Here is a 24,407-nt window from a genome sequence, read left to right as displayed (position 1 = left end):
GCATTAGTATGGTACCGTGTGTGTGTGTTGGAACTTTATAGGGGATTATGCTGGTTATCTAAACCCACAGTGAGCAGAGCGTGTGAGACCTGTCGGCTAAATATGACTACAGGGGATCAGCTGTACAGGACGGGAGGCTGGTACAGGAGTTAACACACACACACACACACACACACACTAATGCTGGCCCTAAATACACAAACTCTCAGAATGGAATGTCTAGATTAGAAATGTAGGTTTATTTGAACAAATCCAAATTGTGAAAGATATTGTGGCCCATAGATGACCTTTAAAGTCATATCAAAATTCACATATACCTTTGTAACAATGCAATGTTGTGTTCAATGTGGCTCATGTCAGTGTGAGGGATGGGACTTTCAGGATCTGGGGTGTGAAGTGTAGTGTTTGTGTTCAAAGCAAATACAACAGGTGTAGACCTCACCGTGAAATGCTTACTTACCAGCCCTTAACCAACCATGCCGCTTTAAGAAAAATAAGAGTTAAGAGAGAGTTGTTCACCGGACCTGCTACCTGTCCCAGACCTGCTGTTATCAACTCTCTAGAGACAGTGGTAGAGATACTCTTAATGATCGGCTATGAAAAGCCAACTGACATTTACTCCTGAGGTGCTGACTTGCTGCACCCTCTACAACCTCTGTGATTATTATTATTTGACCATGCTGGTCATTTATGAACATTTGAACATCTTGGCCATGTTCTGTTATAATCTCCACCCGGCACAGCCAGAAGAGGACTGGCCACCCCTCATAGCCTGGTTCCTCTCTAGGTTTCTTCCTAGGTTTTGGCCTTTCTAGGGAGTTTTTCCTAGCCCTCGTGCTTCTACACCTGCATTGCTTGCTGTTTGGGGTTTTAGGCTGGGTTTCTGTACAGCACTTTGAGATATCAGCTGATGTAAGAAGGGCTATATAAATACATTTGATTTGAGTTAAGGAAATATTTACTAAATAAACACAAATTAAAATGACAATATCAAGGCTATATACAGGGGGTACCGCTACTTAGTCAATGTGCTGGGGTACATACAGGTTAGTTGTGTTTATGTATGTGTGTATTTATTCATGTTTGCACACAAATATGCGCTTGTGCCTGTGTGAGAGTGGACATGTGCGTGTGTGTGTACAGTTCCTTTACAGCACGTGTCTGTGTGTGTCTGTGTGTGTGTGTGTGTGTGTGTGTGTGTGTGTGTGTGTGTGTGTGTGTCTGTCTGTGTGTGTGTTTTAGCTTTGTACATACATATCTCTCAGTGGGGTTAGATGTGTCTGCTGAGAGATGGATCCATTACTAGTGGTAGTGTGATTGGCTCCCTGAGCGAGGGGCTTAATGGTATTGTGTGTATGTGTTGGTTCTGAGTGTGTCTGTACTAAGTGTAATACAAACACACCCTCTTCCCTAGAAAGAGCATTAGGGATGGACAAACTCTGGTCCTCGAGAGCTGCAGTGTGTGTGTGTGTGTGTGTGTGTGTGTGTGTGTGTGTGTGTGTGTGTGTGTGTGTGTGTGTGTGTGTGTGTGTGTGTGTCTATGCGTGTGCGCGTGCGTCTAACACTGCCGTAGCATGCATGTATTAAACAGTTCAGACTGTTTTTTCCAGACCAGCTCATAAACCACATCTGGAGAAGGAATTTAGATTCCTCCTCTCTCGCTCTCTATCTTGCTCTCTCTCGCTCTCCCTCCCCCTCTCCCTCTCTCTGTCTACCCAATTCCCTCCCTCTTTTCGGGTACAAAAAAAGAGCAGTCAGCTTTTTCATCTCAATCTGCAGATTTTTGGTCTTGTCCTCAGGCTAGCTTCACCCTCCCTTTAGAGAGCTGGAGAGGAATGTCTTCATTTTACATCGAGGGAGAGAAAGAGAGAGAAAGAGAGACTGGGAGAAGGAGAGAAAAAGGGAGAGAATGAGAGAGAAAGAGAGACTGGGAGAAGGAGAGAGAAAGGGAGAGAATGCGAGAGAAAGAGAGACTGGGAGAAGGAGAGAGAAAGGGAGAGAATGAGAAAGAAAGAGAGACTGGGAAAAGGAGAGCGAAAGGGAGAGAATGAGAGAGAAAGAGAGACTGGGAGAAGGAGAGAGAAAGGGAGAGAATGAGAGAGAGAGAGAGGAGAGAGAGTGAGAGAATGAGAGAAACAGAGAGATGGGGAGAAGAAGAGAGAAAGAGAGAGAAAGAGAGACTGGGAGAAGGAGAGAGAAAGGGAGAGAATGAGAGAGAAAGAGAGACTGGGAGAAGGAGAGAGAAAGGGAGAGAATGAGAGAGAAAGAGAGACTGGGAGAAGGAGAGAGAAAGGGAGAGAAAGAGAGAGAAAGAGAGACTGGGAGAAGGAGAGAGAAAGGGAGAGAATGAGAGAGAAAGAGAGACTGGGAGAAGGAGAGAGAATGAGAGAGAAAGAGAGAGAAGGAGAGAGAGAGAGAGAGTGGGAGAAGGAGAGAGAAAGGGAGAGAATGAGAGAGAAAGAGAGAGAGTGAGAGAAGGAGAGAAACCGAGATGGGGAGAAGAAGAGAGAGGAGAGGGAAAGAGAGACGGGGAGAAGGAGAGAGAGAGAGAGAGAGAGTGGGAGAAGGAGAGAGAAAGGGAGAGAATGAGAGAGAAAGAGAGAAGGAGAGAGAGCGAGAGAGAGAGAGAGAGAGAGAGAGAGTGAGAGAAGGAGAGAAACAGAGATGGGGAGAAGAAGAGAGAGGAGAGGGAAAGAGAGACGGGGAGAAGGAGAGAGAGAGAGAGTGGGAGAAGGAGAGAGAAAGGGAGAGAATGAGAGAGAATGAGAGAGAGAGAGAGAGTGAGAGAAGGAGAGAAACAGAGATGGGGAGAAGAAGAGAGAGGAGAGGGAAAGAGAGACGGGGAGAAGGAGAGAGAAGTAGAGTGCGTGTGTGAAGTGTTGTTTACACGGTATAAAATGCAAATGAGAGTGTATGGCATGCCTGCAGTACTCTCTGCCTGCTACTGCAACAGTCTTGAGTTCTGAGAGACACTGATTCTCACAATGGTTAGAGTGTGTGTGTGTGTGTGTGTGTGTGTGTGTGGAGATGAGGCATTCCTCTGCCCACTGCGTCCTTTAGCTGTGCTCAGATAGGTCAGCATCTCTTCCCAACACACTCTGCATGCCAATCGTTCTGTAGCAGCAGCGTACATAGCAGCAAGAGTGAATGCAGACCAAGATATACATACGAGGGAAACTGTTTTTTTTTTACAGTTCAGCATTTGCGATAATTTATTGAGTTATTGGCTTTCATAGGATATTGTACAACTTCGGTTTTGATAGTAATTTCTCTCTCTCTCTCTCTCTCTCTCTCTCTCTCTCTCCCTCTCTCTCTCTGTAGTTTGGCTCTGTTGGATTACCTGTGTTCCTGTGGGACAACCAATCCAGACGCAGTAGCTACCGTTCCCAAGGCAACCCAGTCTGACGGACAGCCGCTCTCTGCAAACCTATTGGCTGGCTGCTGCGGCTCTCTGGATCCTGACTGGTTCTGGCGGGAGCGTGGATGGAGCCGAGGGATCTGGTTGGCTCAGCCCGACCCAAAGAGGCGGAGTTAGGAGGCGGAAGGGCTGAGCCTGAAGAGGAAGAACAGGAAAGAGCGGGGCTGGGGCCAGCGTCGCGGGGTGATGAGGTCATTGGCGATGTGATGGGCGAGCGCTGGGGGTCCCAGGGGGAAGGGGAGGGGCTAGAGGAACAGGAGTTCTCCATTAAAGAAGCCAGCTTCCAGGAGGGGAGTCTGAAGCTGAAGATCCAGACCACCAAACGCATCAAGAAGCCCCCCAAGAGTCTGGAGAACTACATCTGTCCCCCGGAGATCCGGATGACCATCAGACCCCCCTCAGGGGAGGGCCGAGGGGGCCGACTGGGGGGCCGCGCAGCACAGGACAAGGGACCCCCTAGGAAGAGGGTAAGGATACATTTAGAAACGTTACTGGTCTGAACACACTGTTGCTAATATAGCCTGTTGCTAATGTAGCCTGTTGCTAATGTAGCCTTAAATGATGCTGAAGCACTTTGAAATGTTCGTCAGCAGTCTAGAAGGGATTGATTGGTTGCTTCCCAGAGAGATAGAACGATCAGATTCTTCATGTTGTTAAATAGTTCAACATACTTTAAAATAAGACATTGAATAGTTATAAATGTTGTTTTAAACGTTAGCTGTGTTGGATTGACTGTTGGGTTGTCAGTAGCTCATTGCAGCTGAAGAGGGTTTTCTTATGTTCGCGTGACGAATTTGGTTCTTGTCTGCTGTTGGCTATAGCAGCTGAGAAGGGGATTGTAAGTGGATATATGGATTGTATAGATATATTGTGGATGTATATAGAAAGATCTTTTCTGGTTTGATTGTCCATGTTTTAACAAGATTCCATAAGCAGAAAGCTTGAAGACTTTTAGCCATTGATAGAAAGGCCAGTAATGCAGTTTAAAAGAGACACCGTCACCTCTACCTCTCTACAACGCCACTTCATGGGTTTTCTGGCCGCGTGTATAAATATATTGTGTGTGTGTGTGTGTGTGTGAGGTCGTCTCCTCTAGAGTCATTAACCTGCATTGACATCTCTTGCTGTGTGCTCAGCTCTTCTCGTACACTGCATCTCGCTGTGTGTGTGTTCCTTTCATACACCCAGCACCTCGCAGACTCAGCTCTTTTCCCTGAAAAGCAGCCATCTTGTACCCAAGCATCTCATTATGAGCAATATATTGTGTGTGTGTGTGTGTATGTGTGTGTGTACTAGTACAGAAGGGAATGGATCTTAGGTAATGGGTATGTCTTTCCCATTCTCCCTCTCCCTCTCTCGCTCTCTCTCTCTCCTATCTCTCAGTAGCTCCTTCGCTTCCTTGGTTACACAGGGTCAAAGTTCATAGAGTAATTTAAACCAGTCTCACACACACACACACAAACACACACACACACACACACACACACACACACACACACACACACACACACACACACACACACACACACATGCTGAGAATAGAGCTGACATCAGCAAATGACAGCTGGCCTCTGCTCTCTCCATTTGTGGTCACAGACCTTTCTCCTCTCCTCTTTTCTCCTCTCTTCTCCTCTCTTCTTTCTCCTCTCTCCTCCTCTCCTCTTTTCTCTCCTCCTCTTCCGTCTCTCCTCTAATGAAATCAGCACGTGGCTTCTGTGTCTCTCTAACCTCTCCTCGTCTCACACACAGCCACCATTTCAGTTTGGTGTCACTGTAGTGCTGTGTGTTGTGTGTTTAGGTCCTTAGGGGACTGTAGTGTTTGCAGTGAGTGTTTGACCTACTGTGTGTGTGTGTGTGTGTGTGTGTGTGTGTGTGTGTGTGTGTGTGTGTGTTCAGAGCAAACATGCACTTTGACCCCCAGAGCGATCTCCCTCTCAGCCTGTCTTTCTCTCTGCTATGGTTGGCAGTTGTTGCCGTGGTGACAGCGACAGTAGTGGGCATGCTCACTGAGCGGGTTGCGTGGGTTGTTGTCATCTCCACCCTTTCTCACTCTCTCTCTCTCTCTCTCTCTCTCTCTCTCTCCCCCTTTTCCCTTTATCCCACTATTCCTCCCTCCCGCTCTCTCTACTCCTCCTCTCTCCCCATCCCTCCATCCGGCTTTAGCTATCACTGTAATACAGACTGATCCACTGAAGAGGAATGGGTTAAACAGAAAGGGTCCAATATGTGTGTAGTGAAAGAGAGAGAGAAGTGAGGGGGGTCTGACAGAGAGCAGATGGACAGCCTCTCTCCTCCAAGGTATCGTGTCAGGGGCTGCCCCTCTCTCTTTTTCTATCCCTCTCTCAGTATCTATTTCTGCCTCAGTCGTTGCCTCTATATCTGTCTCCAACCACCTCTCTCTCTCTCTTTATTTCTTTACCTCTCTCTCTGCTTTCTTTCTTTCTTTCTCTCTCTCTGCTTTCTTTCTCTTTCATCCCTCTGTTGTGGAGTGGCAGATGGTGGAAGAGAGAAGAGAAGAGGCCAGAGTGTGAGTGATAGGGCGAGGGGGAAGAGGGGGGAGACAGGCATATGGAGAGCCTGGTTAAGGGACCCCCTCAGAGCGGGGGTGTGTGTGAGGGGGAGGGGAAAGGGGACAGGGATACAATAGCTGGTCATTAGGAGAGGGTTTTGACTCTTGAAGAGAGTGGAGAGAGGCCAGACAGAGGGAGAAACGGAGACGGACAGAGAGATGTTGGAAAATTGTGAATTATTCTAAAAAGCATCAGATTCTCTGTGTCATCACAGTGTTTAGTGCCATCTCTGTAGTGTCATCACAGTGTTTAGTGCCATCTCTGTAGTGTCAACACAGTGTTTAGTGCCATCTCTGTAGTGTCATCACAGTGTTTAGTGCCATCTCTATAGTGTCATCACAGTGTTTAGTGCCATCTCTGTAGTGTCATCACAGTGTTTAGTGCCATCTCTATAGTGTCATCATAGTGTTTAGTGCCATCTCTGTAGTGTCATCACAGTGTTTAGTGCCATCTCTGTAGTGTCATCACAGTGTTTAGTGCCATCTCTGTAGTGTCATCACAGTGTTTAGTGCCATCTCTGTAGTGTCATCACAGTGTTTAGTGCCATCTCTGTAGTGTCATCACAGTGTTTAGTGCCATCTCTATAGTGTCATCACAGTGTTTAGTGCCATCTCTGTAGTGTCATCACAGTGTTTAGTGCCATCTCTGTAGTGTCATCACAGTGTTTAGTGCCATCTCTATAGTGTCATCACAGTGTTTAGTGCCATCTCTGTAGTGTCATCACAGTGTTTAGTGCCATCTCTGTAGTGTCATCACAGTGTTTAGTGCCATCTCTGTAGTGTCATCACAGTGTTTAGTGCCATCTCTGTAGTGTCATCACAGTGTTTAGTGCCATCTCTGTAGTGTCATCACAGTGTTTAGTGCCATCTCTGTAGTGTCATCACAGTGTTTAGTGCCATCTCTGTAGTGTCATCACAGTGTTTAGTGCCATCTCTGTAGTGTCATCACAGTGTTTAGTGCCATCTCTATAGTGTCATCACAGTGTTTAGTGCCATCTCTGTAGTGTCATCACAGTGTTTAGTGCCATCTCTGTAGTGTCATCACAGTGTTTAGTGCCATCTCTGTAGTGTCAACACAGTGTTTAGTGCCATCTCTGTAGTGTCATCACAGTGTTTAGTGCCATCTCTGTAGTGTCATCACAGTGTTTAGTGCCATCTCTGTAGTGTCATCACAGTGTTTAGTGCCATCTCTGTAGTGTCATCACAGTGTTTAGTGCCATCTCTGTAGTGTCATCACAGTGTTTAGTGCCATCTCTATAGTGTCATCACAGTGTTTAGTGCCATCTCTGTAGTGTCAACACAGTGTTTAGTGCCATCTCTGTAGTGTCATCACAGTGTTTAGTGCCATCTCTGTAGTGTCATCACAGTGTTTAGTGCCATCTCTGTAGTGTCATCACAGTGTTTAGTGCCATCTCTGTAGTGTCATCACAGTGTTTAGTGCCATCTCTGTAGTGTCATCACAGTGTTTAGTGCCATCTCTGTAGTGTCAACACAGTGTTTAGTGCCATCTCTGTAGTGTCATCACAGTGTTTAGTGCCATCTCTGTAGTGTCATCACAGTGTTTAGTGCCATCTCTGTAGTGTCATCACAGTGTTTAGTGCCATCTCTGTAGTGTCATCACAGTGTTTAGTGCCATCTCTGTAGTGTCATCACAGTGTTTAGTGCCATCTCTATAGTGTCATCACAGAGTTTAGTGCCATCTCTATAGTGTCATCACAGTGTTTAGTGCCATCTCTATAGTGTCATCACAGTGTTTAGTGCCATCTCTGTAGTGTCATCACAGTGTTTAGTGCCATCTCTATAGTGTCATCACAGTGTTTAGTGCCATCTCTGTAGTGTCATCACAGTGTTTAGTGCCATCTCTGTAGTGTCATCACAGTGTTTAGTGCCATCTCTGTAGTGTCATCACAGTGTTTAGTGCCATCTCTGTAGTGTCATCACAGTGTTTAGTGCCATCTCTGTAGTGTCATCACAGTGTTTAGTGCCATCTCTGTAGTGTCATCACAGTGTTTAGTGCCATCTCTGTAGTGTCATCACAGTGTTTAGTGCCATCTCTATAGTGTCATCACAGTGTTTAGTGCCATCTCTGTAGTGTCATCACAGTGTTTAGTGCCATCTCTATAGTGTCATCACAGTGTTTAGTGCCATCTCTGTAGTGTCATCACAGTGTTTAGTGCCATCTCTGTAGTGTCATCACAGTGTTTAGTGCCATCTCTGTAGTGTCATCACAGTGTTTAGTGCCATCTCTGTAGTGTCATCACAGTGTTTAGTGCCATCTCTGTAGTGTCATCACAGTGTTTAGTGCCATCTCTGTAGTGTCAACACAGTGTTTAGTGCCATCTCTGTAGTGTCATCACAGTGTTTAGTGCCATCTCTGTAGTGTCATCACAGTGTTTAGTGCCATCTCTGTAGTGTCATCACAGTGTTTAGTGCCATCTCTGTAGTGTCATCACAGTGTTTAGTGCCATCTCTGTAGTGTCATCACAGTGTTTAGTGCCATCTCTATAGTGTCATCACAGTGTTTAGTGCCATCTCTGTAGTGTCAACACAGTGTTTAGTGCCATCTCTGTAGTGTCATCACAGTGTTTAGTGCCATCTCTATAGTGTCATCACAGTGTTTAGTGCCATCTCTGTAGTGTCATCACAGTGCACGGTGAGTGATGTGTGAGTATGATTGACGTGTGTACAAATGATGTGTGTAAGGGTGTATGTTTTGTCACTGCAGACCAGTAAACGCGTGTGGCCGTGTGTTAGTAGTGGAAGATGAATGTGTGTTTTCTGGTATAATGAACCTTGGGTCAACCCCTACATCACTCTCCCTGACAGATTTAGTAAGCAGTCCAAAAAAACACACACACACACACACACACACACACACACACACACACACACACACACACACAGGGCCGTGATTGTGGTCAGAGCATGTGTGCCAGATTTAGCTGTTAATCCATGTCACTATCTGTGGAGGGAGATAAGGAGCTGCCAAAGCAGTCCAGTGTGTGTGTGTCTATTTTGAGTGCCTTAGTGTGTCCTGGATTTGGACACACACACTTATCTCGTCTCGGCAGCTTCTATGCTTGGTGGTCCCCTGAGCGTTGTGTGTCTGTAATGTGTGTTTGGGTGTGTGGCGTGCCTTTTTGATGTGTGAATTGATCCCAGGCGTGGGTGGCAGTTGGTGACCTGAGGGACTTGATGAGTTAATAAAAGCACATCTCTGTGTGTGTTACTTAAGAAATGTAAATGAGCGGTGGGCTGTGTGTTTTCCGGCTTGTCTTTCAGAAAACATCCCTGCCAACGGTCAAACCTTTCTGTTTCACCGACCAGTTGCCAGTCTCTTCATGTGCTCTGTTACTGACAGTTGTGGCTGCGTCGCGTGATTTATTGTTGTCTCTACCTTCTTGCCTTTTGTGCTGTTGTCTGTGCCCAATAATGTTTGTACCATGTTGTGTTGCTACCCTGTTATTGTCATGTAGATACCATGCTATGCTGTTGTCTTAGGTCTCTCTTTTATGTAGTGATGCGTCCTATATTTGTAAAATAAATGTAAATATCCCAGCCCCCGTCCGCGCAGGAGGCCTTTTGGTAGGCTGTCATTGTAAATAAGAATGTGTTCTTAACTTACTTGCCTAGTTAAATAAAGGTTAAATAAAAAAATGTAAAAAGCGCTCCAGACTGTAGTGGAGGGGAGGGGGTGGGGCCAGAGTGGAGGGGGTGGGCCAGAGTGGTGTGTGTGTGTGTGTGCGCGCTTGGGCAGGGGTGTTTCTGAGTGATTTACCATCACAGAAACACCAGCTGTCCATCTGTGTCTACCCCACCCCCACCTGAGTATGTGAGTGGAGCGGAGCTGGAGCGGGGAGTGGGGCGGGGAGTGGGGCGGGGAGTGGAGTGGGGGCGGGAGTGGAGCGGAGCTGGAGCGGGAGTGGAGCGGGTAGTGGAGCGGAGCTGGAGCGGGAGTGGGGGCGGGAGTGGAGCGGGTAGTGGGGAGCGGAGCTGGAGCGGGAGTGGGGGCGGAGCTGGAGCGGGAGTGGGGGCGGGGAGTGGAGCGGGTAGTGGAGCGGAGCTGGAGCGGGAGTGGGGCGGGAGTGGAGCGGGTAGTGGAGCGGAGTGGAGTGGAGCGGGAGTGGGGCGGGAGTGGAGCGGGTAGTGGAGCGGAGCTGGAGCGGGAGTGGGGCGGGGAGTGGAGCGGGTAGTGGAGCGGAGCTGGAGCGGGAGTGGGGCGGGGAGTGGAGCGGGTAGTGGAGCGGAGCTGGGGCGGGAGTGGAGCGGGAGTGGAGCGGGGAGTGGGGCGGGGAGCTGGAGCGGGAGTGGGGCGTGGAGTGGGTAGTGGAGCGGAGTGGAGTGGAGCGGGGAGTGGGGTGGGAGTGGAGCGGGTAGTGGAGCGGAGCTGGAGCGGGAGGGGGCGGGGAGTGGGGGCGGGAGTGGAGCGGGTAGTGGAGCGGAGCTGGAGCGGGAGTGGGGCGGGGAGTGGAGCGGGTAGTGGAGCGGAGCTGGGGCGGGAGTGGAGCGGGGAGTGGGGCGGGAGCTGGAGCGGGAGTGGGGCGGGAGTGGAGTGGAGCGGGGCGGGGAGTGGAGCGGGGCGGGAGTGGAGCGGGTAGTGGAGCGGAGCTGGAGCGGGAGTGGGGGCGGGGAGTGGAGCGGAGCTGGAGCGGGAGTGGAGCGGGAGTGGGGCGGAGCTGGAGCGGGAGTGGAGCGGCGGAGCTGGGCGGGAGTGGGCGGGGAGTGGAGCGGGTAGTGGAGCGGAGCTGGAGCGGGAGTGGGGCGGGGAGTGGAGCGGGTAGTGGAGCGGAGCTGGAGCGGGAGTGGGGCGGGGAGTGGAGCGGGTAGTGGAGCGGAGCTGGGGCGGGAGTGGAGCGGGAGTGGAGCGGGAGTGGGGCGGGGAGCTGGAGCGGGGAGTGGGGCGTGGAGTGGGTAGTGGAGCGGAGTGGAGTGGAGCGGGAGTGGGGTGGGGAGTGGAGCGGGTAGTGGAGCGGAGCTGGAGCGGGAGTGGGGGCGGGGAGTGGGGCGGGAGTGGAGCGGGTAGTGGAGCGGAGCTGGAGCGGGAGTGGGGCGGGAGTGGAGCGGGTAGTGGAGCGGAGCTGGGGCGGGAGTGGAGCGGGGAGTGGAGCGGGGAGTGGGGCGGGAGCTGGAGCGGGGAGTGGGGCGGGGAGTGGAGTGGAGCGGGGCGGGGAGTGGAGCGGGGCGGGGAGTGGAGCGGGTAGTGGAGCGGAGCTGGAGCGGGAGTGGGGGCGGGAGTGGAGCGGAGCTGGAGCCGGGAGTGGAGCGGGAGTGGGGCGGAGCTGGAGCGGGAGTGGGGCGGGGAGTGGAGCGGGTAGTGGAGCGGAGCTGGAGCGGGAGTGGGGCGGGGAGTGGAGCGGGTAGTGGGGCGGGGAGCGGAGCTGGAGCGGGAGTGGGGCAGGGAGTGGAGCGGGTAGTGGGGCGGGGTGGAGCGGAGCTGGAGCGGGGAGTGGGGCGGAGCTGGAGCGGGGAGTGGAGCGGGTAGTGGAGCGGAGCTGGAGCGGGAGTGGAGTGGAGCGGGGAGTGGGGCGGGGAGTGGAGTGGGGCGGGGAGTGGAGCGGGTAGTGGAGCGGAGCTGGAGGAGTGGGCGGGGAGTGGAGCGGGTAGTGGAGCGGAGCTGGAGCGGGAGTGGAGCGGGGAGTGGGGCGGGAGTGGAGCGGGTAGTGGAGCGGAGCTGGGTGGGGGCGGGGAGTTGTGCGGGAGTGGGGCGGGGAGCTGGGGGAGTGGAGCGGGGCGGGGAGTGGAGCGGGTAGTGGAGCTGAGCTGGAGCGGGTAGTGGGGCGGGGAGTGGAGCGGAGCTGGAGCGGGAGTGGAGCGGGTAGTGGGGCGGGAGTGGAGCGGAGCTGGAGCGGGAGGGGCGGAGCTGGAGCGGAGAGTGGGGCGGGTAGTGGAGCGGAGCTGGAGCGGGAGTGGAGTGGAGCAGGGAGTGGAGCGGGGAGTGGAGCGGGTAGTGGAGTGGAGCGGGGAGTGGGGCGGGAAGTGGAGCGGAGCTGGAGCGGGAGTGGGGCGGGAAGTGGAGCGGAGCTGGAGCGGGAGTGGAGCGGGTAGTGGAGCGGAGCTGGGTGGGGCGGGGAGTGGAGCGGGAGTGGGGCGGGAGTGGAGCGGAGCTGGAGCGGGAGTGGGGGCGGGTAGTGGAGCAGAGCTGGAGCGGGGAGTGGAGGGGGCGGGAGTGGAGCGGGGAGTGGGCGGGGAGTGGAGCGGAGCTGGAGCGGGGAGTGGGGCGGGAGTGGGGCGGGAGTGGAGCGGGTAGTGGAGCGGAGCTGGGGCGGGGAGTGGAGCGGGGAGTGGGGCGGGGAGTGGGGCGGGGAGTGGCCCAGCATGCATTTCTAGTCCACTTGTGTGCTGCTATAGCCCCTTTCTTTAGCTACTGTCATGGAGTTCACTAAATATTTTCATAAAGAAAAGGTGCAAAATCAAGGGGACTAACAAAGATGAGGAGGACAAAGAGCAAGAGAGGGAGCGAGGTGATGTAGTGTCCACAACTAAAGAATCATTGTGGAATCTGAAAAGACCTGTATCCTGAATGTACTAACTGACGGTGTACTACGTGCACATGCTAACAGAAAGGAACAAGGTGGGTAAGACCTGTATCCTGAATGTACTAACTGACGGTGTACTACGTGCACATGCTAACAGAAAGGAACAAGGTGGGTAAGACCTGTATCCTGAATGTACTAACTGACGGTGTACTACGTGCACATGCTAACAGAAAGGAACAAGGTGGGTAAGACCTGTATCCTGAATGTACTAACTGACGGTGTACTACGTGCACATGCTAACAGAAAGGAACAAGGTGGGTAACATTAGTGTGTCATTGTAGCAAAGTATTTATAAACTAAAAATCAGATCTCTTAGAAGTTTTGTTCATTTTTGTTCTATTATCTATACAACAGGCCATCATTGATTTTGGCTCAATAGGCCTGGCATACAGTGCATTCGGAAAGTATTCAGACTCCTTGACTTTTTCCACATTTTGTACGTTACAACCTTATTCTAAGATGTATGAAATAATTGTATCATTTTTCCCTCATCAATCTACACACAATATCCCATAATGACAAAGGGAAAACAGTAAAAAAAACAAAAACAGAAATAACTTATATTCAGTATTCAGACCCTTTGCTATGAGACTCGAAGTTGAGCTCAGGTGCATCCTGTTTCCATTGATCATCTTTGAGATGTTTCTACAACTTCATTAGAGTCCAACTGTGGTAAATTCAATTGATTGGACATGATTTGGAAAGGCACACACCTGTCTATATAAGATCCCACAGTTGACTGTGCCTGTCAGAGGAAAAACCAAGCCTTGAGGTCAAAGGAATTGTCCGTAGAGCTCCGAGACAGGATTGTGTTGAGGCACAGATCTGTGGAACTGTATCAAAACATTTCTGCAGCATTGAAGGTCCCCAGAACACAGTGGCCTCCATCATTATTAAATGGAAGAAGTTTGGAACCACCAAGACTCTTTCTAGAGCTGGCTGCCTGGCCAAACTGAGCAATCGGGAGAGAAGGGCCTTGGTCAGGGAGGTGACCAAGAACCCGATGGTCACTCTGACAGAGCTCCAGAGTTCCTCTGTGGAGATGGGAGAACCTTCCATAAGGACAACCATCTCTGCAGCACTCCACCAATCAGGCCTTTATGGTAGAGTGGCCAGACGGAAGCCACTCCTCTTAAAAGGCACATGACAGCCCGCTTGGAGTGTGCCAAAAAGGCATATAAAGGACTCTCAGATCATGACAAACAAGATTCTCTGTTCTGATGAAACCAAGATTGAACTCTTTGGCCTGAATGCCAAGCGTCATGGCTGGAGGAATCCTGGCACCATCCCTACCGTGAAGCATGGTGGTGGCAGCATCATGCTGTGGGGATGTTTTTCAGCGGCAGGGACTGGGAGACTAGTCAGGATTGAGGGAAAGATGAACGAAGCAAAGTACAGAGAGATCCTTGATGAAAACGTGCTCAGGACCTCAAACTGGGGTGAAGGTTCACCTTCCAACACAACCAAGACATCACAGGAGTTGCTTCGGGACAAGTGTCTGAATGTCCTTCAGGGGCCCAGAGCCCGGACTTGAAGCCGATCAAACATCTCTGGAGAGATCTGAAAATAGCTGTGCAGTGACGTTCCCCATTCAACCTGACAGAGCTTTGGAGGATCTGCAGAGAAGAATGGGAGAAACTCCCCAAATACAGGTGTGCCAAGCTTGTAGCATCATACCCAAGAACCAGGTTTTGCTTTGTCATTATGGGGTATTGTGTGTAGATTGATGAGGGGAAAAAAAACTATTGCATCCATTTTAGAATAATGTTGTAACGTAACAAAATGTGTGAAAAGTGAAGGGTCTGAATACCTTCCGAATGCACCGTAGGAGCTTCGAGGAGCTTTCTGTTTTGATCTGGTTATTTTGCCTAAAACCCTTTAGGCCTACCTAATAGAAAAACAACTCTGCATCGCTGCCCAGCCTGGCAAGAATGACCCGAAGTGTGTTTAGCATCCCCAGTGGCTCTTCAAGTGAGGAGAGGATATTCTCCACTGCTGGTCTGCTCTCCAGTCACCATCGCATGACCCTGAAGCCACAGACTCTTATCAAACTCATGTTTCTAAAAGTCTAAAACTGAATTGAAAGGCACTGTAGACTGAGAGCCTAATAAGGAATTTCCTGTTTCATTTGTATTTAATTCTAAGTAAGTCACAGCCTATATGCGCAATATATGGATTAAAATGATTTAATACAACAAAATGTTGTTTAAATGCAGAGTCCCTACCAACCTAGTGTTGCACTCGCTTCACAATGTAATTCTTTGTAGGCTATAGCTTTGAGATGATATATCCCAAATAATACATTTTCGTTCCTACCTGTCTGGCCTATTTAGAGTGTTTATATGCTGTTTAATATGACATGTAGCCTATTTCAAATGATGAGCATTTTTTACATTTATTTACCTTTATTTAACTAGGCAAGTCAGTTAAGAACAAATTCTTATTTTCAATGACGGCCTAGGAACAGTGGGTTAACTGCCTGTTCAGGGGCAGAACAACAGATTTGTACTTTGTCAGCTCAGGGATTTGAACTTGCAACCTTTTGGTTACTAGTCCAACACTCTAACCATTAGGCTACCCTGCCGCCCCCTTTTCAGATTTATTCAAATACTTTTCATTCAAATCATATGGTTTGGTTTACATAGGCTACTTCAAAACCAAATGGTAGGTCCAGGTAGTCACACAAATAGATGGTGTTGGTTAAATGGTGATTTTAATGAATGGAGCTCATGAGTTTCTCCCTGTGAGCACGATGCGGTTTTTAGCGGAACGGTTGGGAAGGATGTGGAGCGCCAGAAAGCACCGCTCCATGAGCAATGAGCGGGATTTCCTACCGCTCAACTCCGCTCACATGCTCTGCCCCCCACTGCCACACACACACACACACACACACACACACACACACACACACACACACACACACACACACACACAAATAAACCTGAGGGCATGTATGACCGTGCAAAATGGTCAAAACAGACTGTGCACACAAACACACACACACAGTTCCACGCCAGCTCTGCTGCTTCCTAATCCTATCTGCTTGTGCTGCAATGTGAACACCTCAAATGAAATAATGACTCTGCAAGGTCACCCCCAGTGAGAGAGATAGAGAGGTACACACACAAACTGGTAGGCTGGCTGCACAGCGACAAAGAGGCAAGGTTAACTCTGGCCCTGTCTGACCTTCTGGGCTTGTAGGGAGAAGAGCAGGCTAGGGAATATTGACTGGACCAATATGTCTTTATGTGAGGGGGTCATGGTTGAGACAACTGTAGTCTGGCCTGGCCTCCACTCGCTGGCCTCCACTCGCTCTTGCCCTGAGGGGTTGATTGTATGTGCGTGTGTGCTTGTGTGTGTGTGTGTCAGTCAGAGGGACTAAGCAGACACGAGATCCTCAGATGACAGGAGTGTTGTAACATTCCGGCTGGGCTATGGGAGCTCCGGGTGCCTCTACGACCACAGCAACACACCGGCCCTGCCGTGGTAGCACTATCTCACCTCACACATTCCCACTGTGCTATCCAAGTGCTATTCACAGTGTGTGTGTGTGTGTGTGTGTGTGTGTGTGTGTGTGTGTGTGTGTGTGTGTGTGTGTGTGTGTGGTGTGTATGTGTATGCTGGGGACAGAATGTGAAACTCTAGCCTCCTAACACATTGTCTGTGCTGTATGGTGACCCCTCACCTCTGACCTTTCAGAGGCTGATGCAGCTTCACCATGGAAACCACAGCCCAACAGTAGTTGGTACAGTAGTATTGTTCTGACACCTACAACACAGAGACAGTTAGTTAGGTATGGGTAAGGCTACCTACAACACAAAGACAGTTAGTTAGATATGGGTAAGGCTACCTACAACACAGAGACAGTTAGTTAGGTATGGGTAAGGCTACCTACAACACAGAGACAGTTAGTTAGGTATGGGTAAGGCTACCTACAACACAAAGACAGTTAGTTAGGTATGGGTAAGGCTACCTACAACACAGAGACAGTTAGTTAGGTATGGGTAAGGCTAACTACAACACAAAGACAGTTAGTTAGGTATGGGTAAGGCTACCTACAACACAGAGACAGTTAGTTAGGTATGGGTAAGGCTAACTACAACACAAAGACAGTTAGTTAGGTATGGGTAAGGCTACCTACAACACAGAGACAGTTAGTTAGGTATGGGTAAGGCTACCTACAACACAAAGACAGTTAGTTAGGTATGGGTAAGGCTACCTACAACACAAAGACAGTTAGTTAGGTATGGGTAAGGCTACCTACAACACAGAGACAGTTAGTTAGGTATGGGTAAGGCTACATACAACACAAAGACAGTTAGTTAGGTATGGGTAAGGCTACCTACAACACAGAGACAGTTAGTTAGGTATGGGTAAGGCTAACTACAACACAAAGACAGTTAGTTAGGTATGGGTAAGGCTACCTACAACACAGAGACAGTTAGTTAGGTATGGGTAAGGCTACCTACAACACAAAGACAGTTAGTTAGGTATGGGTAAGGCTACCTACAACACAGAGACAGTTAGTTAGGTATGGGTAAGGCTACCTACAACACAAAGACAGTTAGTTAGGTATGGGTAAGGCTTCCTACAACACAAAGACAGTTAGTTAGGTATGGGTAAGGCTACCTACAACACAAAGACAGTTAGTTAGGTATGGGTAAGGCTACCTACAACACAGAGACAGTTAGTTAGGTATGGGTAAGGCTACCTACAACACAAAGACAGTTAGTTAGGTATGGGTAAGGCTACCTACAACACAGAGACAGTTAGTTAGGTATGGGTAAGGCTACCTACAACACAAAGACAGTTAGTTAGGTATGGGTGAGGCTACCTACAACACAGAGACAGTTAGTTAGGTATGGGTAAGGCTACCTACAACACAGAGACAGTTAGGTATGTGGCAGGGGAGGTGTGGGGAAGGAGAGTAGAGACATGAGAGGCAGGGAGGGGGACGGAGGGGGAGGCAGGGCGAGGGGAGACATGGAAAGGGGCGGAGGGGGAGGCGGAGGGGCAGAGTATTGACTTTCACTGTGTCTCACTTGAAGCGTAAGTGTGTTTGTCAGTGAAATGAGATCTCCCCATCAGCTGTCCGCTAGAGCCCGCCTGTCATGTGTGTGTGTGTGTGTGTGTGTGTGTGTGTGTGTGTGTGTGTGTGTGTGGTGGGACGATCTCCTTTCAACGCTGCCCTATCAGCCCTTGAACCTGTCCCCATACTGCTACCTTTCTCTCCCCCCTCCATCTCCCCCTCTGTCATTCCATCTCTCTTTTTTATTTACTGTCTGTTCCTCTCTCTACTTTCTTCCCTCACTCTTTCTTTCCATCACTCATTTATGTCAGTTAGTCTGTCAGTTAGTCTGTCAGTTAGTCTGTCAGTAGTCTGTCAGTAGTCTGTTAGTCTGGCAGTTAGTCTGTCAGTTAGTCTGTCAGTAGTCTGTCAGTAGTCTGTTAGTCTGTCAGTTAGTCTGTCAGTAGTCTGTCAGTAGTCTGTTAGTCTGTCAGTTAGTCTGTCAGTTAGTCTGTCAGTAGTCTGTCAGTAGTCTGTTAGTCTGTCAGTTAGTCTGTCAGTAGTCTGTCAGTAGTCTGTCAGTAGTCTGTCAGTTAGTCTGTCTGTCAGTTAGTCTGTCAGTTAGTCTGTCAGTTAGTTAGTCTGTTAGTCTGTCTGTCAGTAGTCTGTCAGTAGTCTGTCAGTTAGTCTGTCAGTTAGTCTGTCAGTTAGTTTGTCAGTTAGTCTGTCAGTAGTCTGTCAGTTAGTCTGTCAGTTAGTCTGTCAGTAGTCAGTTAGTCTGTCAGTTAGTCTGTCAGTTAGTTTGTCAGTTAGTCTGTCAGTAGTCTGTCAGTTAGTCTGTCAGTTAGTCTGTCAGTTAGTCTGTCAGTTAGTTTGTCTTAGGACAAACGCACAGCTATTTTTATGACTATAGTCACGAGGGTCTTTTGTAGTGGTCCAGACTCTCCCACACACACACACACACACACACACACACACACACACACACACACACACACACACACACAGCTTAGTGTGTGTTTGTGGATCTATGACAGTATGATAACCCATAACTTCTGTCTTCTGTAGTGCTCTGTGGCTTTTCATCTTCTCCCTGTTCTCTGCACTGCTCTGTCGTTCTCAGACTGTGTGGAATGCTGCTGCGTGTGACCTCTCACGTACCTCTTAGAGAGAGAGGGGGGAGAGGAGAGGTGGCAGCTGCAGTCATGTGCCCAGGTGGAAGCTCACGGACACACACACATACACACACACACACAAACTCTCTCACACACAGAAAACCAGTCCTGTGTTCAGAAATGGTGTTCCCTTCCCTGCAAGATGCCTGTATGTAAATGTGTGTGTGTGTGTGTGTTATTATGTGTGTGTGTGTGTGTGTGTGTGTGTGCCAAAGAGAGAGAGAGAGTAAGTGGAGTGCTGCCTGACACAAAGGCATTATTGTTGGTGTGCTTGGGCTTGAGGGCAGGGAGTTGTGTGATTGGTTAAGACCATTGTGTGTCGCTCCCTGCCCTTTTTCCATCTTTGTGTGTGTGTGTGTGTGTGCACGTGTGTTTGTGTCTGTGTGCACGTGTGTTTGTGTCTGTGTGTATATGTGCCCATGTGTTTGTGTGTGTGTGTGTGTGTGTGTGTGTGTTGTGTGTGTGTGTGCGCGTGTGTGTGTGTGTGTGTGTGTGTGTGTGTTACCTCTTCTAGAGTTATCAGGTCACCTAGGGACACAGAGTAGAGGAATCACACAGTGATAGAAACACTTTTGGTTTGACCCTCCTGTCCTAAATTACCCATCATTCCACACAGGAAGTCCTCATCCCTCAGGGCCTGAAGCAGCTTAGTGGCTAGGCATTGCTTCTTCCTGTACTGGAGCTTGCCTAGTAGGTCCTGTTCACAGAGTACAGGGGATGCATTGGAGGGAATGTTGTGTGTTGTTTATACGTTTTGGGAGCACTGGTCCTCTTTAGTGAATAGCCTGGGATAGCTATTAACATGTGATCTCATGCTTTCATATAAGCAGAGCTTGTGTGTGTGTGTGTGTGTGGCTATAAGAGCATCGTTTTAGAACGGCAATTACAGTGATACAGCGATTATCACTGTAATTGCGCACACACACACACACACACACACACACACACACACACACAACATAATGTTAATGACACGGATTAGACACACGTATAAATGCACACACTTACTGACATGTGTGTGGCCGTACACACACACACCACACACACACACACCATACACTGTCAATAACGGTAACGACAGGCATTAGAAGTATGCTTTGTATAGCATGTAAATGTGACTATCTTTCTGCAGGGGACCCTCTCAATTCTGATGTCATTGCACACTTTGTCTCAACCACCTGACTTTGTCAGAGTCATCTTTGTAGGATAAAGATTCATTCATACTAGTAGACGCTCATTTGACGACCGTGCACATCCCTCACCTTCCACGCATGACTTCTTTAGATGTATCAGGAAAGCCTTGTAAAGCTTGTTTTATTTTTTTTCTAAAACACAGTGTTATATCCACGGTTGCCTTAAAGAAGTAATGGACAACGGAACTTTCTGAAGCTCGGTGGGAAGGGGAAGGCCGTTTTTCAGAGATGGTTTATTTCATTGGACACTGTTTGAACTGGTTTAAATATCTTGTTCACATCGTCATTGAACACACACACACACACACACACACACACACACACACACACACACACACACACACACACACACACACACACACACACACAGAGTTCCACAGACTGTCCCACCTTGAGCCTCCCAATGCCTGCCCTCCTCTCCCTCCTCCCTCCACCGTGTCTCTCCTCCTGCGGATGAATGGAGGTCTTTATTCCCCGGAGAACTGGTGGGAAGAAGGAGAAAACGAGAGGGGGGGGTTGTGAGAGTAGCCACAAGATCAACACTATTACAGCGCCTCTTTTCTCCCTCTGCTTTTTTCCCTCTCTTTCTCTCCTCCCCCTCCCTCTCCTCCGCTTTAAGTGCGGCGGACACAAAGGCGTGTTAGTATTCATGGTGTTTGTTTGCTGAGGAGCTGTCTCTCTCTCTCTCTCTGTGTGTGTGTGTGTGTGTGTGTGTGTGTGTGTGTGTGTGTGTGTGTGTGTGTGTGTGTGTGTGTGTGTGTGTCTGTCAGACACAGAGATCACAGAGAACCACCACTCTGAATGGAGCTACCAGGAGGAGAGGGTGTGTGTGTGTGTCTCAGAGCGTGGTTCCCACTGGGGGAGAATGGTCCTCTTCAGAACAGAGAATGAAAAGGAGGGATGAGATAGGAGAGGGGGGCACGAGGGCAAATATTGTGATGTCAAAGGAGAGAGGGAGAGAGAGTGTTCACTGCTCATGTGATAATATCAATCAGTCCATTTTGGAGGGAAGTGATGATAAGACTGTCTAGGCTCTTCTTTCTCTTTTTTCAAACTGTTCCCCTTTCCCTCCCTTCCCCTGCTCTCTCATTCTTTTACCAAAACCTTCCCCTCCCCCTCCTCTCGCTTTCTCTCTCTCCTTCCTTCTCCCCCTCTCTCTCCCTCTCTCTCTCTCTTTGTCTGTCTCTGGACAGCTGCCCAGTTCTTTACAGGGAAAATGAAACACTCTAACCACCAGGCACACCGCCAAATAAAAGGCTGCAAAAACAGAATTTGAAGGGCAGTGTGTGTGTGTGTGTGTGTGTGTGTGTGTGTGTGTGTGTGTGTGTGTGTGTGTGTGTGTGTGGTGGGTGAGAGACAGAGACAGATTTGGGTGGGGCAGTGTAAGTGTTCTGTTAGTGTTCTGAAATAATGTTCTGAAATAAGTTTTCGGATTCCCTCCATGCTGGAGTCTGAGTTTTTCCAAAAAGGGACTGTGAAACTGAGAGAGAATATGGGCAGGGTCTACTGTTGAAGTATATTTAGTGTGCAGGAGTACCAGTTCACATCTGTTTTCATCTCAGCACTTTCACCTAACTGTGTTGTATGGTACCTTTCCTATGCTGCTGTCTGCAGTTTGTTGTTGACCACAGGAACTGATCTAGGATCAGCTTTACCTACGCAACCATCAGCAGGGGGAACACGAAACTGACCTCACTGATTGGCAGGTCTGTTATGTTGTCGTTAAAGGGCAGAGGGGGTGTGTGCATGTGTGTATGTCTTAGAACCGGGAGATTTGGAAAAAAAAATCCACATCGCCATAAATTGCCTGAATTGATGCGGTAACGACAAATAGAACCATACGTTTAAAACATTCATGTGCATCACAGTTGTTGTTTTTAACCCTTTAAACTGCAACTACTCATTTGACTGTTTTATAGTGATGGTGGATATAATCGCTGCAGTTACATATCGGGATATCATTTTTTTACGATATATTGCATCATATCGTTTTGACAATATCACAATATTATTTTTGCGCTAGTTGCCTGTACCTGCACCAGAATTCCGGTATTTTTCCTTCATAGCTTGTTCTCCAACTTCTTTTGAAGGTTTTATGTCATGACTGATGAAAACATGTTTTCTCGTGGCTCCATCTTGTCTCTCTGCACCAGACATACAGTCCATTTGTTTTCTTGCCCTTGATTCTTTTCCATATTTTGTTACGTTACAGCTTTATTCTAAATCAATCTACACACAATACCCCACAATGACATCACAATACCCCACAATGACATCACAATACCCCACAATGACATCACAATACCCCACAATGACATCACAATACCCCACAATGACATCACAATACCCCACAATGACATCACAATACCCCACAATGACATCACAATACCCCACAATGACAAAGCAAAAACAGGTTTTTAGAAATGTTTGCAAATTTAAAAAACTAAAAAACAGAGTATTCAGACTCTTTGCTATGAGACTTGAAATCATTGAGATGTTCATTCAACTTCATTGGAGTCCACTTGTGGACATGATTTGGAAAGGCAAACACCTGTCTCTATAATGTCTATATAATGTCCCATAGTTGACAGTGCATGTCAGAGCAAAAAATGTAATTGTCCGTAGAGCTCCGTGACAGGATTGTGTCGAGGCACAGATCTGGGGAAGGGTACCAAAACATTTCTGCAGTATTGAAAGTCCCCAGAACACAGTGGCTTCCATCATTATTAAATGAAAGAAATCATTCTAGAGCTGGCCACACGGCCAAACTGAGGAGTCTGGGGAGAAGGGCTTTGGTCGGGGAGGTGACCAAGAACCCGATGGTCACTCTGACAGAGTGCCTCTGTGGAGATGGTTGTCCTTCTGGAAAGTTCACCCATCTCTGCAGCACACCACCAATCAGGCCTTTATGGTATAGTGCCAGACGGAAGCCACTCCTCTTAAAAGGCACATGACAGCCCCTTGGAGTTTGCCAAAAGGCCTTTGAAGGACTCTCAGACCATGAGAATTCAGATTCTCTATGAAACCAAGATTAAACTCTTTGGCCTGAATGCGAACCGTCACATCTGGAGGACATCTGGCACCATCCCTACGGTGAAGCATGGTGGTGGCAGCATCCCTACGGTGAAGCATGGTGGTGGCAGCATTTTGCTGTGGGGATGTTTTTCAGCGGCAGGGACTGGGAGACTAGTCAAGATCGAGGGAAAGATTGAACGCAGCAAAGCACAGAGAGATCCTTGATGAAAATCTGCTCCAGAGTGCTCAGGACCTCAGACAGGGGCGAAGGTTCACCTTCCAACATGACAACAACCCTAAGCACAGCGAAGACAACGCAGGAGTGGCTTCAGAGCAAGTCTCTGAATATCCTTGAGTGGCCCAGCCAGAGCCCAGACTTGAACCCGATTGAACATCTCTGGAGACCTGAAAATAGCTGTGCAGTGACGCCACATTCAACCTGAGAGCTTTAGAGAATCAGCAGAGAAGAATGGGCTGAAACTCCACAAATACTGGTGTGCAAAGCATGTAGCTTCATACCCAAGAAGACGCAAGGCTGTAATCGCTGCCAAAGGTGAGTACTTACGTAAATGTAATATTTCAGTTTTATTTTTAATACATTTGCAAACATTTCTAAAAACCTGTTTTTGATTTGACAGTATAGGGTATTGTATTTAGATTGATGAGGAGAAAAAAACTATTTATACACCCACATACCTCCATCTCTCTTTAGAATAAGGCTGTAGCGTAACAAAATGTGGACAAAGTCAATGGGGACTGAATACTTTCCGAATGCACTGTATGTCCGTGTGTGTATCTATGTCTCTCTCTCTCTCTCTCTCTCTCTCTCTCTCTCTCTCTCTCTCTCTCTCTCTCTCTCTCTCTCTCTCTCTCTCTCTCTCTCTCTCTCTCTCTCTCTGTATGTGTGTTATCCTTAGAGGTCAGAGTTCAGACCCTGTGGATTAGCACTAATCACTAACTACTACTTCCTCTTCCGTGTCAGAGGTGTCACTTCCTGGTTTAGATAACAACACTGTGTGGTCTCTAAGTTAGTCACATACCAAGCCCTATATCCACCCCTAGCCTTTTGTCTCTGGCTCCTACTGTACCTTCAGATCAACACTGCCTAGGTGGTAGGAGTTGGTTTGGGATTGTGTAACAGTGTCACACACACACACACACACACACACACACACACACACACACACACACACACACACACACACACACACACACACACACACAGAGAGGCCCTGTCACTGATGATGTAACACCCAGGGTTAAAGCGGAGGGTCATGGGTAAACGTGTGACTCACTCCTCTGTGGAGGTAAAGGTCATTGTGACTCATCAAGTTCAATGTTTGTGTCTGCGCACACGCGCATGTGTGTGTGACTCTTCATATGACTCAACACTCATATGAGGAGTAGACTGACTGAAGGCCTTTTGACAACAGAAATAAGCAGTAACATACAGTATGTGCTCTGGGATTGAGGTCCATCCTTGTAAGTGTCTA

The 24,407-nt window shown here is 48.6% G+C and overlaps 1 protein-coding gene across 1 annotated transcript in view; it reads left to right on the top strand.

Annotated features, from left to right (window-relative positions):
* setbp1 (SET binding protein 1) overlaps positions 1–24,407 on the top strand; it is a 74,173-nt gene that overhangs the window by 8,862 nt on the left and 40,904 nt on the right. Inside the window, 1 exon segment of the mRNA XM_065011629.1 lies at positions 3,322–3,885. Coding sequence (XP_064867701.1) covers positions 3,484–3,885 — 402 coding nt within the window. The 5' untranslated portion in view covers positions 3,322–3,483.

Source organism: Oncorhynchus nerka, linkage group LG27 (genome assembly GCF_034236695.1).
Source record: "Oncorhynchus nerka isolate Pitt River linkage group LG27, Oner_Uvic_2.0, whole genome shotgun sequence".
In the NCBI taxonomy this organism is placed as follows: domain Eukaryota; kingdom Metazoa; phylum Chordata; class Actinopteri; order Salmoniformes; family Salmonidae; genus Oncorhynchus; species Oncorhynchus nerka.
The sequence above is the reverse complement of the archived record's forward strand: the minus strand, read 5'-3'. Positions and strand labels throughout refer to the sequence as shown.